Source organism: Dromiciops gliroides, chromosome 1 (assembly GCF_019393635.1).
Source record: "Dromiciops gliroides isolate mDroGli1 chromosome 1, mDroGli1.pri, whole genome shotgun sequence".
Classification (NCBI taxonomy): Eukaryota; Metazoa; Chordata; class Mammalia; order Microbiotheria; family Microbiotheriidae; genus Dromiciops; species Dromiciops gliroides.
Window position 1 is genome coordinate 702,861,472 of NC_057861.1, and position 14,396 is coordinate 702,875,867.

Below are 14,396 nucleotides of genomic sequence, written 5' to 3' on the forward strand. Positions count from 1 at the left end.
GAAGCAAAATTAATTTCTGCTTTGGTAAGGTCCAAAAGAAAAAAAAATCCCTCTGTCATTGGGCAGTCTGAGTTCTTCACCTCTCTATCAATCAACATGTGGATAGCATGTTTCATTATTAGTCCTCTGGAGTAGTGGTTGGTCATTAAGCTGATCAGTGTTCTAAGTCTTTCAAAGTTTTAACTTTTTACAATATTGTTGTCTTTGTACAAAATATTATCCTGGTTCTATTCATTTCATGCTGCACCAGGTCTTGGCACCTCTTGTACCAAGCTATTATTTCCCCTTCCTATTCTTTCTTCCATAGTTCTCACTTCTTTTCTAGTTTTTTCCTCTAGCACTATAATTTCATTGATAAAAATATTTTAAACTCTTTTTTAAAAGCAAACTCTTGGGGCAACTAGGTGGCACAGTGGATAAAGCACCGGCTCTGGATTCAGGAGAACCTGAATTCAAATCCGACCTCAGACACTTGACACTAGCTGTGTGACCCTGGGCAAGTCACTTAATTCCAACTGCCCTGCAAAACAAACCAAAAACCCCAAACTCTTGCTTTATCTCTTCCTAGAATTCTATTTGAATTTGTGTCCAAGCTGTGTTTTTCTTTGAAGTTTTACTTATAGAAATTTTGCAGTCAATTTTCATCTTCTGGGTCTGTTCCAAGATGATGAAGTCACAAAACCATTTAATTATTTAAAATCTGAGCACCAAATAGAGGGAGGGCTAGGCTATGCTTCCTATACAGTGATACTCTTATTACTGTTAAGTTACAGAACTGAACAAGGTGTTACCCAGCACCTTGACAAGTTTGAAAGTTTTAAATATTGTAATTTCAGACACTGCACCAAATATGATCTGTTAATTGTCACAGTTCATCCTAATTGAGAAAGATCTCTCTGAAAAGCATCATGAAGTGACTGGAAACAGGTAAGAGATTACTGTCTGAAGCAGAACTAGCAGACATATCTGGGAGTGGGAGCAGGGAGTGGCGCCTTCTCTCCTGCTGCTCCACTGGTGGCCATCACGCCTCCTCTCTAGAGCAAGGTGGCTCCCCATAAGCCTCGACTAACAAGAACACTTGGCTAACAAGCTTCCTCATCTCCTCCAGTCCCCTCACAAGTCAGATACTATAACTTTCTTTTTGTATCAGGCAACTTGACACTTTTGGTCTGTGACATAATCTCACTGCCGAGATTTTCCAAATGAAGCTGTACAAAGTCAAATTTGAATTCATCCACTTTGCACCACGTTCTACCAATGGCATAAACAACAACAACAAAAAAAACCCCCAAACAAACCTGATGACTGACTTTTTCATCTCTTAGAATGCTCTTCAATGCTCTTCCTACAAAACTTCATCTTTTAGGACTGTCTTGACTACCAATACCTTAACTGATCCGGAGAACAAAGGCCTTGCCTTTTGTAAACACTTTTCAAACACCTACTGCTACGCATACACTGGCTGGTTAATACAAATATTTATTGGCTAATTTGCTCCTTTCTGTGACCCCATTTGTGAAAGAGGCTTAATTCTACAAAGCTGCTGTGAGAATGAGTACTGGAATATGCTTTGAGCTCCTTGGAAAAACACTCTATAAATTTCTGGGTCTGGTATTAGGCACGCTGTTGGTGCCTAAAAAACAAGCTGACGAGAGCCAAGGATCCAGAAAGAAAGAAGGTTGTCTCTTTAATTTCTTTAGGTTGTATCTTGCTTTCTCTTTATTTTTATTTATTTTTTTTAATTTATGGGATGAAACAAGTATTAGCATAAAAGAGTATAATAAAGATGATCGCACCTGAAACTGCAAATCTATTATGTACAACTTGCTATTCCTTTAAAAGATATAATAAAGATATCATGTGCATTTCTTTTTTACCTTTTTTTTCTTCCCTTGCCCCAGAGATAGCTACCATTAGACACAAGTAGGTATGTGTGTATATATACACATATATGTACATGTGTACATATATATATATATAGGTAAAATTATTCTATACATACTTCTATTTATCAGTTCTTTTTCTGGATGCAAATAGTGTCTTCATATGTCTTTTATAATTAATTTGGGTATTTATAATAGTAAAAATGACTTATTTCTCAAATTCATTCTTAAAACAATACTGCTATTACTGTATACAATATTCTCTTGATTCTGCTCATCTCACTCTTCATTATTTTGTGCAAGTTTTTCCATCTTTTTCTAAGACCACTGAGTTCGTTATTTCTTTTTTTTTCTTTCTTTTCTTTTTTTGTGGGGCAATAAGGGCTAAGTGACTTGCCCAGGGTCACACAGCTAGTAAGTGTCAAGTGTCTGATGCCGGATTTGAACTCAGGTCCTCCTGAATCCAGGGCCAGTGCTTTATCTATTGCGCCACCTAGCTGCCCCTCATTATTTCTTATAGCACAGTAGTATTCCATCACAATCACATACCACAACTTCTTTAGCCATTCTCCAATTGATGAGTATCCAGGCAATTTCTAGTTCTTAGCCACCACAAGGAGAGCTGTCATAAGCATTTTAGAATGTATAGGTTCTTTTCCCTTTTCCCTAATCATCTTTAGAAACAGATCTAGTAGTGGCTTTGCGGGGTCAAAGAGTATTAATAATTCTTTGGGCATAATTAAGCTTGCTCTCCAAAATCATTGGCTCAGTTCACAATTCTACCAACAATGACTTAGTGTCCTAATTTCTTCATATCCCCTCTGATATTTGTCACTTTCCCCTTCTATCATTTTAGCCAATCTGGTAGGTGTAAAATGATATCTCAAAGTTATTTTAATTAGCATTTTTATAATCAATAATGATTTGGATAATTTTTTCATATGACTATATTTAAAAATTTTCTTCATTGGAAAACTGCCTGTTCATATCCTTTGTCCATTTATAAACTGGGAAATCACATGTATTCTTATAGATTTGACAAAGTTCTTTATATATTTGAGATACGAGACCTTTATCTGAGAAACTGTCTATAAAAATTTCTGCCCCAATTTCTGTTTTCCTTCTTATCTTTGCTACATTTGTCTTATTTGTACAAAACCTTTTTAATTTAGGTAACTAAAATTATCCATTTTATGTCTAACTTTGCTCTCTATCTCTTGCTTATTCATAAATTGTTTTCTTATCCATAAGTCTGACAGGTAATATATTCTATGTTTTTCTAATTTTCCTGTAGTCTCTTACTTTATAACTAGGTTATGTACCATTTTGACTTATTAAGATATTGGTCTATGCCCACTTTCTGTCAGACTGCTTTCTTGTTTTCCCAACAATTTTTTACCAAATAATGAATTCTTATTCCAAAATCTTAAGTCTTTACACTTGTCAAGTACAAGATTATTTATTTCCTGCTGTAAATTATATGTCTACTCTGTTCCACTGATCTACCTTTCTATTTCTTAGCCAGTATCAGACAGTTTTGATAATTACTGCTTTATAATATAGTTTAAGATATGGTACTGCGAAACCTCCTTCCTTTACATTTTTTTTTACTAGTTCCTTTGATAGTCTTGACTTTTTGTTCTTCCATATGAATTTTATTATTTTTTCTGATTTAGCAAAATACTTTTTGGTAATTTAATTGGGATGGCATTGAATATAAAGATTAATTTTGGTTAAATTGTCATTTTTTATTATATTGGTCCTGCCTACCCATGAATAATTAATAGTTCTCCAATTATTGAAATCTGATTTTATTTAAAGTTTTTTATAATTTTGTTTACATATTTCCTGGGTTCATTTTGGCATATTTATTCTAGGTATTTTATACTATCTAGAGGTATTTAAAATACGGTATCTTTTACTACTTCTTCTTACAGGGTTTTATTTGTGATATATAGGAATGGTGATGATTTATATGGATTTACTTTTTTATTCCATAAATTTTAAAATAGTGACCCCCCCCTCCCATAGGGAAGTATGGTGTGATGAAATAATGAGATTTAGCAGATAATCAAAGACCCACCTGGAGATTAATCTAGACTGACTGAATCAAGTGAGAGTGATTAACTGCTGATTAGCCTACTTCAAGTTAACTGGATTGTAATCACACCTTGAGAACACCTTCAGAACCAATGGATTTGGATGATGCCAACCAATCAGCTTGAAGCAGTGTGTGAGGACCGCCTCTGTTCCAGACCTATAAAAAGCTTCCACAATCAGTTTGCTGGAAAGAATTCGTGATTGAAGCAGGCTTGTGGCAGAGGACTTGAGGAAGAATCAGACCAGGCTGGAACTCTAGGCTAAATAGGCTTTTTTCTTAACTTTCTGAACTCCATGGGAATATCTGTATGTTTTAATAAATGTTTAATGCCCAAGGACTGGTGCTAAAGCTTCTAATTTAAGGTGACCACAATTTAGATTTTAAACATCACAATGGGTAAAAAGAAGCTTTGGGGTAAGAGCTAGAAAATGGAGAATATAAATCCCATTTTGATCATGTGTTTGAGATGCTGACAGGATATCCATGAAGCAATAGCCAATAGGCAGCTGGTGATACAGATCTGAAGTTCAGGACAGCAACAAAGCAATATATAGATTTGGAATTCATATCCATAGAGATTTTGATTAAACCCAAGTGAACAAATGTGATCATTAGGACAAATATATATTAACACATGTAGTAAATATATACACACATAAGATATATATGCATATTTTATATCTATATCTATGTGAAGGCCCCGGAGAGAGTCCTGATTGATTTCTATGCTAAAGGAGCAGGATACAGATGGTGGTGGTGGTGATGACGCAGCAGTAAAGGACATCAAGGAGCCAGAAGAGAATCAAAAGAACAGAGTGATAAAAACCAAGGGAGGCACATGTACAAAAATATTTATAGCTGCTCTTTACGTGGTAGCAAGGAATTGGAAGTTGAGGGGGTGCCCATCAATTGGGGAATGGCTGGACAAGTTGCTGTATATGAATACAATGGAATACTATTGTGCTGTAAGAAATGATGAGCAGGAAGAGTTCAGAGAAACCTGGAGGGTCTTACGTGAGCTGATGATGAGTGAGATGAGCAGAACCAGAAGAACATTGTACACAGTATCATCAACATTGAGTGTTGACCTACTGTGATGGACTATATTCTTCTCACCAATGCAATGGTACAGAAGAGTTCCAGGGAACTCATGATAGAAGAGGATCTCCAAATCCAAGAAAAAAAAAGAAAGAACTGTGGAGTATAGATGCTGATTGAACCATATTATTTCTTTTGTTTTGGGTGCTGTTGGTGTTTTTTTTTCTTTCTATTTTGAGGTTTTGCATCACTGCTCTGATTCTTTCTCTTGTAACAGGATTAATGCAAAAATAGGATTAATGTTATTATGTGTATATATATGTGTGTGTATATATATATCTATATGTATATGTATAGAGATATATAGATATAACCTATATCAGATTACCTGCTGTCTAGGGGAGGGGGGGAGGGAGGGGAGGGAGGGAGAAAAATCTGAAATTGTAAAGCATGTATAAACAAAAGTTGAGAACTATCTTTACATGTAACGGAAAAAATAAAATATCTCATAAAAAAAAAAAACCAAGGGAGGGAACAACAGGAATGGAAGCCAGTGTTAAAGGCTAAAGAGAAGATGTTTATCAAAGAGAATAAAGATAGAAAAAAGAGAATGGAGATATAAGAATAATAGAGGCAAATTCCTGTAGAAGATGGAAAGGGAAAAGATTGAGGGCACAGGTGAGAAGGTTGGTATTGGCAACAAGGTCTTTTCTTCTCAATGAATTAAAGGGTGGGGCAGGGAAATGAAAGAGGGAGTCAGTCCATAAATATTTGTTAAGCACCAGTATTTGTCAGTCACTGTGCTGGGGATACAAAAAGAGGCAAAAGACAGCCTCTGCCCTCCTGGTGCTCACAATCAAACGGGGAAGATAACAAGCAAATAAATATGTACAACCAAGCTATATACAGGATAAATAGTTAATAATTAAGAAAATGATGGCCTTATAATGAAGAGGGATTGGGACAGGCTTCCTGTAGAGATGAGATTTAGTTGGTACTTAAAAGAAACCAGGGAAGGAGTAGGCAGAGATGAGGAGATAGTTTCAGGCAGGGAGGCAGCCAGAGAGAATGGCCAGAGCTGAGATGGAGCATCTTTTGTGGAACATCAAGGAGACCAGTGTCACTGGATCAGAGTTCTTGGTAGAGCAGTAAGGCATAAGAAGACTGGAAAGGTAGGAGGGGGCAAGGCTATGAAGGGCTTTGAATGACAAATAGAGGGACTTTGCATGGAGCCACATATGGAGCCACAGGGAAGTTGGGGGGGGGGAGGAAGAGGGAAGAGACAAAAAGAGAGGCAGAGGGAAGGGGGTGGTGCAGAGAGGGGGTATTAGGGGGTCTAAAGAAAAAAGAAAACATTAGGACACAGAGGCACAAGAGCCTGGTATAAAGAGCCAATCAAGAAAATAAAAAAGAAATGTTACACATAAGTGAAGGCTCAGCTGAAATTGGATAACATGAGTTTATACTGGACCAAACTGGAACAGCTGTACCTTTCTTCAGTGTGAGTCAGCAAAAGAGTACAGAGGCAGAATGTGGGGCTGATATACAGCTGAGGATTAGAAGGGAGGGCATGAATAGCAATAGGCCAAGGAAGTAAGACATTCAAGGGAAGAGGACTAAGTATAGGTTAAAGAAATTATAACATGTTTTGAATAGTAGCAGCCCCTTTGAAAAAAATATTTTGAAGGATGGAATCGAGTTGGATTGGATAAATAATCTATGTATTTTAAAAAATCTAATTCATTTAACATAACAGCTTGAATTTGAACTTAATTAGAGAAAGCACCTTTATACATCACATGTTGCATTATTAGTTTGTACCAACTACATCCCTCCTAAAACCCTCAATTCCATCTTGGTTGACTATTGCATTTCCCACAGTAGTGACTGCAGACCTTTTCCACATTTACCAAACCACCAACCCTATGTCTACCTTCTTCATTTTCAATAAAGATCTTGGCCTAGGGTGGTTCCATGTGGCATTACCTCTCAACTTTCTGTTTCCATGTGTCAGACTCTTTGTCTCTTCTCCCAGTTTCTTTCTTTACTCTGATCTAAGGGGAAAGGATTCATCTCCTCTCTTTCAGGGGTCCTTATCACTTTACATCTGGATTTAACATAACAACCTCCTAACTCAGCTTCTCTCCATTTCAATACAACTGGTACACTATTACATATTAATTAAGTTTCATTTAACCTCTATTATTCTCTTGCTCTAAAACTCTCAGTGATGGAACTAGGAATAGAGTCTAAGTTTTCTGATGTCAAGCCTAAAGCTCTTTCCATTGTAATCTAATGTAGCTACTTCTGAGGCTAAACAAGTAACCTATTAATAGGTGACATATCAGAAACCGACAGAAGTCAGAACTGAACTGGCTGAAAATTTCACATGGTGCATAAACAATGCTGCTTATAGATCCTGCTCCATTTCTCTCCCTTCTGTATTTAATCATTAAGGGGCAGCAGAGCAAGGGTCATGGGCCCTAACCTCCATCACGCTGCCACTTCAGGGGGAGAGACTTCAGCCCCTAAATTAATAAAGAAAAAGCATTTAGGGCTCTCAAAGCTACATGTTGCTGGCACTGTGCTAAAAACACCAAGAACAATACATCAGTGCCTTATAAATTGAAAAAGGCTTCATTTCCCAGCATGGTCAAGGCACTTGAGAAATATCAAGTTGTGAGTGGCATGTGCAGGATAGACTGCTTTGTATTTTCCACTGGTGGGCACAGGGACATATCAAACAGGAAGCACTACCAGGTGTTAGTGGTAAATCACCATGGAGTTCACTACCCCAACTGAGGCAGAGCATTTCACTACTTCTAGAGAAGAAGAAATCATGATAGTATTATGCTGTCTTTGATTATACCATCCATTGGTGAGGGAGGAATGCCTCAAATCTGATATATGATAACAGTGGTGTTTTTTTCTTTTAATGAGAAAAGAACTAGACTTCTCTCTATATGAGAGAAAGAGATTACAGTGTTCCACTGCATAGACTCAGAGGATGAACACCGGATTTCAAATCCAGTCCAATCCCTAACTTGCTATGGGATACTGGGGAGACTGATAGGTTGAATCTCATCCCCCCCCCCTCCCGTGAAATTTAACAGAAATTCTTATGTTTTTAGGTGTGATTGTGAGATGATTCTGAAAACTATGAAGCCCTAGAACAAATTTTAAAATGTGATTTATACCTTCAAGTATACTTCAAATTTAATTAAAGCATCAAACAGTATCAACTCAGAAGCAAAGTACTTTGCTATCTAGGTACTAAGGGAACAACAAAGATAAATGAGATGACTTACCATCTAATCTGGGAGTTGGGTCTAAAGGAGGCACACTAAGGGCACAAGAGGTGGACACAAAGCATTGGGAGCAGTCTGTTTAGCTTCCCTCTGTTTTCTTCAGTTTTTAAGATTCCTGCTTTCTGGCCTGGATGGCATGGAGACTGGGCCATATGGAACCTAACTCTAGAACTTTCCTTCAGGGCTAAAATAGTACCACCTTTTCAAGAACAGAGACTAAGAAATACCCACAAGAAATGTGAAGAGAGGGGGAAATGAGGCTGGCAGTGTACTTTAAGTGTGGATAGAACTGAGTTGTCATTCAAGAGAGTTGGGGTCAAATCTTAACTGTCATGAATTAGCCAAGTGAACAAACTGTTCAACCTCATCTGGGTCTCAGTTTCCCAATCAGTCATCCATGGAACAATTTTATTGCTATAGAATGAGTATTGAAAGAAGAAAAATTCTGTCCTCTCCACCATTATCTAATTTCGACTCCTTCTGTCATCTATGTTATTATCAACTGGCAAGAGGCTAAACCATCATCTAATGTTTTGTTTTTACTATTTCCCGGGGAGGTGGGAAAGAGGGAGAGGGAAACTGAAGAGAGGCATTCCAGTTAGTTCTTTCTGAAGGAGGACACCTTGGTACCTATTTTACTTCAACTTGTAAACTGAAATAATCCAACCTCCTTCCTAACTTCTCTACTGACGACAAAGGAACCACCATTCTCTCGGTCATCCAGGCTCAAAACCTAGTTGCTCTCCTCTCTTCCTTCCCACATATCCAATCAGCGGCCAAGCCCTATCAAATTTACCTTCAAAACACCTCATGTACACCCTTTCTCTCCCCTAACACTTTCACTACCCTGGTGCAGGCCCTCATCACCTCACACCTGGATTATTGCTAAAACCTGTGGGTTGGCCTCCATACCTCAAATCCCTTCCTACATCGGTCTATCGTGTACTCAGCTGTCACACTGGTATTCCTTAAGCACAATTCTGACCACATCACCCCCCCCCCTTTTTAAGCAACTCTTGGGACTTCCTCTTACGTCTAAATTCAAATAAAAAAATCCTGTTAGGCTTTTAAACTTTTTATAACCTATTCCTCTCCTTGTACTCTTCCATCTAGTGACATTGGCCTCCTTACTGTTCCTTGAATAAGACATTCCATCTCTATCTCCTGGCTCTATGCATTTTCCCTGGCTGTCCTCCATGCCTGGAACTTCCCCCCTCCTCAACTCTGCCTTCTGGTTACCCTGGCTTCCTTAAAGTCTCAGCTGAATTCCTACTTTCTACAAGACGTTTTTCACAGACATCCTTAATCTTAGTGCCTTCCCCTTGAGATTATCCCCAATTTATAGTGTCTATAATGTGTTTCTCCTTAGCTGTTTGTAGGCTATCTCCTCCATTAGAATGAGCTTCTTGAAAACTGGAACTGCTTTTTGTCTTAATTGTATCCCTAGCACTCAAAGGAGAGCGCACAATAGGTCCTTAATAAATCCTGATTGACTGTACTTCTCCCTACAAACACCACCATCTCTAAGTCCTCTTCCTCAATCCTCATCCCTACCAGCTCCACTAATGTCTAAGAACAGGGCACTAGGCCAGGGAGCTGACACAGGAGCTATTCTGAAGTAGTCTCTCTTTAAGTCATTTCTTGGCCAATCTCTTCAAATTAAAAAAAAAAAGACTGTAAAAAAAGAGCTTGATTGGAAGGTCCTAAAGCTGTATTGTGTCTCTGGAAACTGAAAATGTCATGGTCTGAAAGTATTCAACACATGAAAGCTGAATTATATAAAAGCAATAGCTAATAAAAAAGATTGTTGGATGTTGTGTTTTCCATCTTTCTAGCCATTACAGGAATAAAATTATCCACAGAGAAGATCGAAACCTTTTAAAAAAACTAATACAATTAAGCCTTATTACAGCATTTCTTTTCTCCCTCTTTCCCATGTTCCTAGTAATCTCCTGTATCTCCTTCACCAATCTCTGCTCTTCAGAATGTTTTGGAGGCATTTTTTGATTTTATTACTAGCAAAATGCTACTGTTTAAAAGTCAGAAAAGAGATAGTGGTTTTGCACCTCCTTGTAGCAGGATTTAATATCTTTTCACAATCTTGTGGAAAATCCTCATTAAAAAAAGTCTGCATCTGCATATGTAAGGAATTTGGATGTCACTTTATGATTACTAAGGGAAAGAAAAGATGATAAAGTCAAGTTCTTCTGGTACATTTTTTCCCTTTCAGCAAGAGAAAGCATTTTTCATTCTTTATAAGGATGAGCATTAAAGAGGAAAGAAAAAGACAGTGAGACAGAGTCCCACCAGAAAGCAATTTTTCATAGGAGAAAAATGCAAGAGGGCCTAGCTCCTTTCCACCCTAGATAGATACACATCCCAATGCTTTTAGGAGCCAAAACTGGAGAGAGAAACACAAGAGAGGCACAGCAGGAAACTGAAGAATTGCACACATAACAAAAAAAAAATCTGTGCTTATGAACATATGGGCAACTGTGATAATTAGAGAGCTATGGCTGGTGGATTCCCTCCCCCCCCCCTTTTTCCAGGCTTTCAATGCACAATCCCTATCATTTATAAGCTACATTCAAACTTGAGCATGGAGTTCTGCTTAATAAAAAAGATATACATTTTTAAAGGGTCAATGGCATGGGTAAACAACACAGAATCTGTACCATTCTCTAGTTCTATGTAATGTTAATGTATTAATGTAACCCCTAGTATTTTATCTTAATATCCTATTTTGTGTCACATTTGCTGCCTCTGTCCCACCAAAAATCAGAAGTCATGGTGGAAAAAATATAGTTAAGGAAATAGCTTCCTTCTTATCCCCACAGTTGTTCAATCCAGGTTTCTTTGTGGTTCCACTTTGGTTCAGTTATAAAGGGAAACCCCATTGGGAATCAGACCCACTAAAAATACTGTCAAATGATGTTGTACAGTTTAAATCATGACAGTTCATTTTTAGTCACTGTTCTGCAGCAAACCAGGCTTTGTTAACTCTGGCATGAGGTGAAAACACTTCACTGAGATCCTTCCACACTTTGCCAATTTCTTCTAAGGCATTTGTTTTGGGAAAGCCATAATGATTAACAACTAAACCAAAAAGGGGGTGGTAAACAAGGCACAAAATGGGTTTTTATAAATCATTTCTAGTTTTTTTTAAACAAAACAAAACAACTTGATGGGCTTGTCCTAAGAGAAACAGATAGTGTACAACAGTGGTGCACTTTGACCTCCCTGACTTCCAGAAGAAAATTAATAATACAATTTTAATATATTTGTATAGCAAGACTTAACACTATTATTATTATTTTCTCCAACTCAGCTTCTTAACTAAATGGAGAAAGGTAAATTGGCTCTCAGCACCGCCCTGTGGTGAGAGACGAATTTTTTTTTAAGTTAAATGATAGTGGAATTGCATTCAATAAAAATGGTTCAATTAAAAACCAATTACCTTCTTGAATGCAACTTGTTAAAAGGTTCAGTTTGTAGAGCTGTTTGATGCAAAGGCGAAGGGAACAGGTAGGTTGGTCCTGGGGAAATAGGGGAGTGCAGGGTAAGGGATGAAGCCTGATGCCTCTAGGTGTCAGCACAATGCTTTCTGCTTCTTTGGGACACTAATCCATGTGATACTAGTCAGCTTTTAGCAGTTGGCCCTGGAAATCAAAATGAAGATAGGCCTTACCTTTCTTTCAATGCGACCCAATTGCTCTTTATAGAAAATGTCACGGCGTCTTAGCTCTGCCTCTACACCTTCCAGTTCCTTGGCCTAGTTGAAAGAGAGCAAAACATACATTACTACCCAGAAATGGTAAAAAGGGAAGCTAGCATTTGGAAATGAGACCTAGCTAGCAATTTCTGCTTAAAGTTCCAGGAATGAAGCTTAAAATGCCACATTTCTGGCTATAGTCCTAAAAGGAGGGGAGGGCAATGCTTCCTTCATGATCAATTTCTTTTGGTTTCACCAATTCCCTGATTAAAATATTTTAAGTCTCTTTCAAGCTTTAGGAGTTGAAGGTTGAGTCTACTCTACTAGAAACAGAATGCTAGAACCTCATACTTACAAGTAACATCAGAGTTCATCCTACACTTTCCCTGGGCAAGAATTCCCTTCTTCCACCCACCTTTTCCATGCACCTCCCCTCCCCAACATCCTTGACAGATGATCATTTCCAGTTCTGAGAAATAGCATGATTATCTGGAAGATGACAATTCACAGGTAACTGCAGGCACATTTTTCTGATTCATTCATAATTCTACACCCTGTCTTCAGAGCTTTATAGAACAAGGTGTTTCTTGTTCCAACTATACCTGCGTCCCAGCACCCAGGATTTCTCCATGCATACCTTACATTCTCTTCAGTGCTCTGAGAACTTCAGAAAGTCCACTTCCTTTTTCAAGCTCAAGTGCCTAAAGCAACCTATTTATGGGTCTAAATCCATTTGTAAAATACCAAGTAGGAAACACTTGCCAAAAAGTACATGTGTAAGAAATATGTGTATAACATATACAGGAGTGAGTGTGCATGCACAGCAATACTATTTATTATCTTCTATGTAAGGTGAATCGACCTCATGGGACAATCAACAGTGAGGTTTAACAACGAAAGTGCTGACCATATAATAATACCTGTAAGAATACAGCATTGGCAGAAAAGCATTTAAAAGAAATGAAAGTATTGCTCCGAGGGGAAAGTGGTAATGGAGCATGGCAACAGGAGGGAAACTTGGGAGTTGAATTCTAGTGCTGGTGCCACCTTGGAGGTGTCAGGTGACCTGGATTTGAGCAAGCTGCTTACTGCATTTTTTTTTTTTGCCAGCAGAATGGGAAGAATATTACTATTATGGTTATGGAAGCACTAAAAAGTGCTTAAATGGTTTCTGGAATTATCTCTGGGATGTAATGTTGCAGAAACGCTAAATCAAGACAGTAACACCCTCAGGATCCTGGAGGCCAGGCAGAATTTCCCCCAGGCATTGTCAAGATACTACTCAGAGACTGCTTCCCAAGAATGCAAGCATGGCTAATCTATACCAAGGCATCTCAGTGGCTGAGCGCTTAACTGTTAGTGATCCCTGGTGCAATCAGAGGAGAGACTGGTCCAATACAATTAAGCAGCCAGGATCAAAATATCCCCCATAGCTCTAGACCTGTCATTTCCTGCCCAACACTAACAGTCAAGAAAGAAAATGACATTTAAAAGTCATATTGTTTTGAAGCTCTATTCATAATGGATTGGGGCATATAGGGTTTTCAAGCTAAAGAGGAAGATAGAAAGAAAAATGAACAATGGGATATCCTAGATGCTAGGTGCCCCCTTGACAACTTAAGCATCTAATGGCTACAATGACAGAACTCAGTCCTGACACTTGGTGCAAACTTCTGGAGCCATTTGCAACTTTCTCAAGGGAAAGATATTGTTCACACATCTGTAAGAAGAAATGAGGTTTGTCTCTTCTTTCACATTCTAAAGCACTCTTGTCTCACTTGAATACACAATATAATAAACCAGGAGATCCTAAATCTGTGTCTTTCATAGATTCAGTTACACTGCACATCTTTTCTCAGTAACAAGGGAATTAATATGAAAGTACAGCTAAGTCTCAATTATCCATGGTCTAATGGAAAGAAATATGGAAGTAGAGGTCAGACCTTAGTTCTAATCCCCCCTCTTTTTGGGGCGACTAATAATGTAAACTTTAGCCAAGTCAAGAGTACCAATGATGAAGAATGTTACCTCCTGACAGAGAGGTGAAGGACCAAATAGGCAGGATGAGGCACACATTTTTGGACACTGCCAATATAGGAATTTGTTTTGCTTGATATACATATTTATTCATGACAAAGGTTTTGTTTTTCCTTCTTCTTTTTCAGTGGGAAGGGGTAGAAAAGAGAAAAATGATTATTTTTTTTTTTTTAATGTTTTTGGTGAGGCAATTGGGGTTAAGTGACTTGCCCAGGGTCACACAGCTAGTAAGTGTTAAGTGTCTGAGGCCGGATTTGAACTCAGGTACTCCTGAATCCAGGGCCAGTGCTTTATCCACTGCGCCAAATTCTAGCTGC

At 38.1% G+C, this 14,396-nt stretch overlaps 1 protein-coding gene across 2 annotated transcripts in view; it reads right to left on the reverse strand.

The window, feature by feature from the left end:
* The window catches only part of CHCHD6 (coiled-coil-helix-coiled-coil-helix domain containing 6), a 296,649-nt gene that overhangs the window by 150,545 nt on the left and 131,708 nt on the right, over positions 1 to 14,396 (reverse strand). For both annotated transcript variants that reach the window (XM_044005467.1, XM_044005395.1), the window contains exon 5: positions 12,019 to 12,102. In XM_044005467.1, the coding sequence (XP_043861402.1) occupies positions 12,019 to 12,102 (84 nt within the window). The remainder of the gene's footprint in view (positions 1 to 12,018; positions 12,103 to 14,396) is intronic.